We start from the raw sequence: 4929 nt of genomic DNA, 5'->3' as shown, positions 1-4929 counted from the left end.
ATATTTACGTATGTTACTGCTGTAGGTAGCTGATAAAGAGGATAATATATATCTAAAAGTGGAAAAGTTAAAAACTTGATCTTCCATCATTCCATATTTATACCAGATAATAAGTACTATACAGGAAACAACAACAACAGTAACTAGTTGGTAGTATCCGATATGTTGGGATCAAAAGTAACAAGGCATAATTTTTTAATGTGATTTGGTCAATTGACTTGCATATAATAAAACGAATATAAAAAAACACATGGAAAGAAAAATCTTCCCCTAAACAAAGTTTTTTTAAAAACTACATTGTGGATGTTATATTGTTTTTTCTATGAAGGAGGGATTCTCAATTTATAGAGGTCCACAATTTTTTTCTCCAAGAAAGGAATATGTCAAATATGGAAGAGTTCCTTTAAGGAAAAAATAACATATTTTAATTACATATTCTCATCACCGCTCGTTTCTCTCGGCGCTCGTTTAGGTGAATCTATTAACGTGTGTTGCTCACCGGAATGGAGGGCGAGGAAGACTACGGAAGCGGGTGAATAAGGTACTGATTACGGACTTCAAGCTGCTCGAGGAACTGAAGATAGGAACAGGAAGTGAAAAATCTCCTGTTGGAGGAAATCTCCATAGATCTGCTGCAAAGCAAACAACAATGGATAAGGAAAATCAATTGAACAAACAGGAATTGGAGGTCACACCTATAACTGGGAAGGGAAAATCAATTACTGATATGGATGAATCAAGCACATGCAGGAAGGCTAACAATGGTGATGGGACTAACTGCCATGCAGAGGTAACTCTAGGGCTAAAGATGTGCAAATTTAGAGTAGCGGTTCTAGCACTAATGGATCTAACAGCAACAAGGAGAATAAAAATGCTCAAAAGGTAGTAAGAAATGGAAGTTTGCCAAAGGAGATTGGAAATATGCAAACCTGGACAAATGTAGTTACAAGAAGTAAGATGGCATCAAAAGGAATGAATTTGAGATATATTCCACCTAACATCCAGGAAGGGAAGACAATTGTGAAATTGGAGCAGGAGAATATAGAAGAGCTGAGTGAAAAATGGAAAATGGTTATAATTCTGTATGTTATTGGAGATTCACCATCGATATAGTGGAGAGATTTTTAGTAATACAGTGGAAGTTTGCAGAGAAGCCCCAAGTTTACTACCATAATGATGATTACTTTGTCATTCAATTCAAAAACATAGAAGAAAGAGATGAGGTGCTGTTATCAGGCCCAAACACAATTAATAATAGACCCGTGATAATGAAGGAATGGTCGACAGAATTTAATTTTAAAAATGAAGTGCTTAAAACCATACCAATTTGGATGAAGTTTCCTAAACTTCCTCTAAGTTACTGGGGTGAGAAGTCGCTAAGTAAAATCAGTAGTGGTTTAGGTACCCCTGTATATGCTGATGAGTGCACCACCAATATTGCACACATATCATATGCAAGGGTCCTTATTGAAATGAATATTACTAGACCACTTCCTAAGAGCATTGCTGTACAAGACCCTAAGGGAGGGGTATTTGAACAGGAAGTACAATATGATTGAGAGCTTAAGTATTGTGCATCATGTCTGCAAATAGGTCACGATTGCAAGAATACAAATGTGCAGAAGCAACCAGTACAAGGCCAAAGAAGAAAACATGTAAAGCCTATGCAAATTTGGAGGAGAAGTGATCAAGTGAAGATAAGTGACAAAAAGAATGAGCAGATACAAAAAACAAATGGGCAAGCAATTGGTGGAAAAGATGTTGAGAACAATGGGCAGGTCAATGAAACAGTAGCACAAGCAGAAGGATGGATAATGGTGAGAACAAAGTCAACTAATAAAATGGCCAAAAGTGGAGGTACAAAGACAGAGAGGTAGATACAAATAATGGTTTTAGCGCATTAGCAAGGTGGGCTAATGAAGGCCAAGTCATAGTAATACAATAAGATAAACAGTATGAAAGGGGACAGAGTAGCCAAGGGGATGCAGATAGTCAAGACCATTTCCCTCCATTACTAAGATGAAAGTTATCACTTATAATGTGAGGGGAGTGAATAAGTTGTATAAGCAAAAGGAGTTAAGGGAGTTTATCAAGGCGAATAAAGTTAATGTCATAGCTATTATAGAATATAAAGTAAAGGAATGTAAAGAGGGGCAGGTGATAAACAAAATAGTACCTACATGAGAAGGGATCTCAAACACTTCTTTGGATAATAAGGGGAGAATATGGTTATTATGGGATCCAAAAGTTGCTGTAGTGAAGAAAATTAGTGTACATAGTCAATACATACAAGCTGAAATCAACTGTGCTGCCAATGCAATGACATTTTATTTTACTGTTGTTTATGGCCTCCATACAGTGCAAGATGGGAAGGAATTATGGAGAAAGCTTAGAGATATAGAAAGCATACAACAAGAACCATGGCTCGTAATGGGAGACTTCAATGTTATACTTGAGGTAGAGGACAGGGTACATGGCAATGTGGTGCAAGACCATGAGATAAGAGATTTTAGAGAATTTGTAGAAGATGCTGGTATGACTAATCTAAAGGCAATAGGAAGGTCATTCACATGGACTAATAGTAATGTTTTTAGCAAAATTGATAGGGCATTAGTAAATGGAGAATGGATGAACAAGATGCATCATATTCAAGTTTATGTTCTAGACTCATATTTTTCTGATCACTCACATTTATGTGTTGAATTGGAAAGACAACAGAAGGCAACAACTAGGCCATTCAGATTTTTGAATTGTTTGGCTGATGATCCTAATTTTGGAAAGATAGTAACAGATAATTGGCAGATAAATACCAATGCGCTATACATGAAAAACGTATGGTTTAAGCTGAAGCAAACAAGCAATGAAAGGCCTGAATGCGAAGGAGTTTTCTAGGGTTGCTGACAAAATTAAAGGCATCAGGAATGATCTTCAACTATTACAACAACAGATGAGAACTTCTAATCAGGATCCCCATAATTTTGAAGTGGAAAAAGAGCTAAGGTGACATCCGGAGAAATGGGATGTAATAGAGGAGTGCATTTATAAACAGAAGTATAGAGTCCAATGGCTTAAATTAGGAGACTCTAACTCAGCTTATTTTTTTGCCAACATCAAGAACATGAGAGCTCAGAACCAGATCAAAGCACTTACCAATTTAGTAGGGGATATTGTCCAAACAGAGAAAGGGATAGAATAGGAGATAATAAACTTCTATCAAGGCTTACTTGGGGATGAAAATCCTATCACCTGCTATAAATTTAGATGATATGAGGAGGGGACCTGTTCTTTCAAGAGAGAAATAAATGCAGCTTATCCAACCATTTAATAGAGAAGAAGTTTGGCAAGCACTTCAGGGGATAGATGACAATAAAGCCCCAGAGGTAGGTGGTTTCAATTCACTATTCTTCAAGAAAGCGTGGGCCACGATTGGAGATGAGGTAACTGAAGCTATTTTGAAGTTATTTGATACTCAGAAGCTTTATCAATCGATAAATTGTACATCTATAACATTGGTGCCTAAGGTTTAAAACCCCTACATCAGTGAAACAATATAGACCTATTTCTTGTTGCTCTACATTATATAAGATCATCTCCAAAATGATTACCAGTAGACTACAGGGAGTCATGGATAGCATCATTGATAAGAGTCAAGCTGCATTTGTTCCCGGCAGACTTATTACGGATAATATAATCCTTAGTGATGAGCTAGTGAAAGGATATGAGAGGAAATGGGTGTCGCCAAGATGCATGATCAAAATTGACATGCAAAAAACCTTTGACTCTATTGAATGGGTGATTTTAGAACAAGTTTTAAATGCACTCAACTTCCCAGAAACATTTGTGAATTGGATCATGGTGTGTATATCAACAATATCATATTCTGTTGTTATAAATGGTAAACTAAGTGTTCCCTTTTCTGCTAAGATAGGAGTAAGGCAGGGTGATCCTTTGTCTCCATTCCTGTTTGTGATTGCCATGGAATACCTTAGCATATCATTAAGAATATTGGCAGAAAATCCAGATTTTAACTACCATCCTAGATGTGGTAAACTGGGCATAATACAACTGGGGTTTGCAGATGATTTGTTGTTGTTTTATAGAGGGGATGTGGTATCTATTCAGCTGTTATACAAACAATTCCAGCAATTCTCTATGGCTTCTAGACTAATTGCAAATCAAGGGAAGAGTGCTCTGTATTTTAGAGGGGTACCAGAACAGATTCAAAAACAAATTATAAAGGAGTTAGGTTTCTTTGTAGGAACTCTACCTTTTAGACACTTGGGAGTACCATTGAGTTCAAAAAGGCTAACTATTGGACAATGCCAGCCACTACTGGAAAGGATAGTAGGGAGAGTGACTTCATGGACAGTAAAGATGCTATCTTATGCAGGGAGATTACAACTGATTAGAAGTGTGCTTATAGCTACTCAGCAGTTCTGGTTGCAAATATTCATATTACCAATGAAGGTGATACAAAAGATTGAGCAAATATGCAGAAGGTTCTTATGGAATGGGAATAATGAATGTTCAAAGAAGGCTCTAATAGCATGGGATAAAATTTGCTTACCAAAATCAACAGGTGGCCTCAACATAGTGGACATATACACATGGAATAAAGCTGCAATTCTCAAGCATTTCTGGAACTTATGCAAGAAGAAAGATAGGTTGTGGATTCAATGGGTACATAGTTACTATATAAAGGGGACTCAAGTATGGGAAAGTAATGCTCCGCAAGCATCTTGGTTGATACAGAAAATCCTAAAGGATAAGCAGTGCTTGGATGAAGTAGGGGTAACTATAGAAGAATTCCTAAAAGGTGAGAAATATGCTATCAAGATAGTATATAACAAGCTGAGAGACAAACATCCTAAAGTGTAATGGAGGTAATTGATCTGTAATAACCAGGGCAGTCCTAAATGGCTGTTCATA

The 4929-nt window shown here is 36.8% G+C and overlaps 1 protein-coding gene across 1 annotated transcript; it reads left to right on the top strand.

Moving 5' to 3' along the window:
- The first annotated feature begins 1061 nt into the window (after positions 1-1061).
- Positions 1062-2892, top strand: LOC142162034 (uncharacterized). Its single transcript, XM_075218336.1, has 3 exons — positions 1062-1529; positions 1623-1817; positions 2218-2892. The coding sequence occupies exons 1-3, from the start codon at positions 1062-1064 to the stop codon at positions 2890-2892; spliced, it is 1338 nt and encodes a 445-aa protein (XP_075074437.1).
- Positions 2893-4929: the final 2037 nt, after the last annotated feature.

Source organism: Nicotiana tabacum, chromosome 7, assembly GCF_000715075.1.
Source record: "Nicotiana tabacum cultivar K326 chromosome 7, ASM71507v2, whole genome shotgun sequence".
Taxonomy (NCBI): domain Eukaryota; kingdom Viridiplantae; phylum Streptophyta; class Magnoliopsida; order Solanales; family Solanaceae; genus Nicotiana; species Nicotiana tabacum.
Note: the sequence above shows the minus strand (reverse complement) of the source record. Positions and strands in the feature narration are given on the sequence as shown.

Excerpts from the sequence above, each read along its gene's own strand:
- LOC142162034 (XM_075218336.1), top strand. The coding sequence starts at position 1,062 with ATGGAAAATGGTTATAATTCTGTATGTTATTGGAGATTCACCATCGAT. Across the intron at positions 1,530-1,622 it reads TACAAGACCCTAAGGGAGGG|AAGCAACCAGTACAAGGCCA; the intron begins GTATTTGAACAG and ends ACAAATGTGCAG. Across the intron at positions 1,818-2,217 it reads AAGCAGAAGGATGGATAATG|GGGAGAATATGGTTATTATG; the intron begins GTGAGAACAAAG and ends TTGGATAATAAG.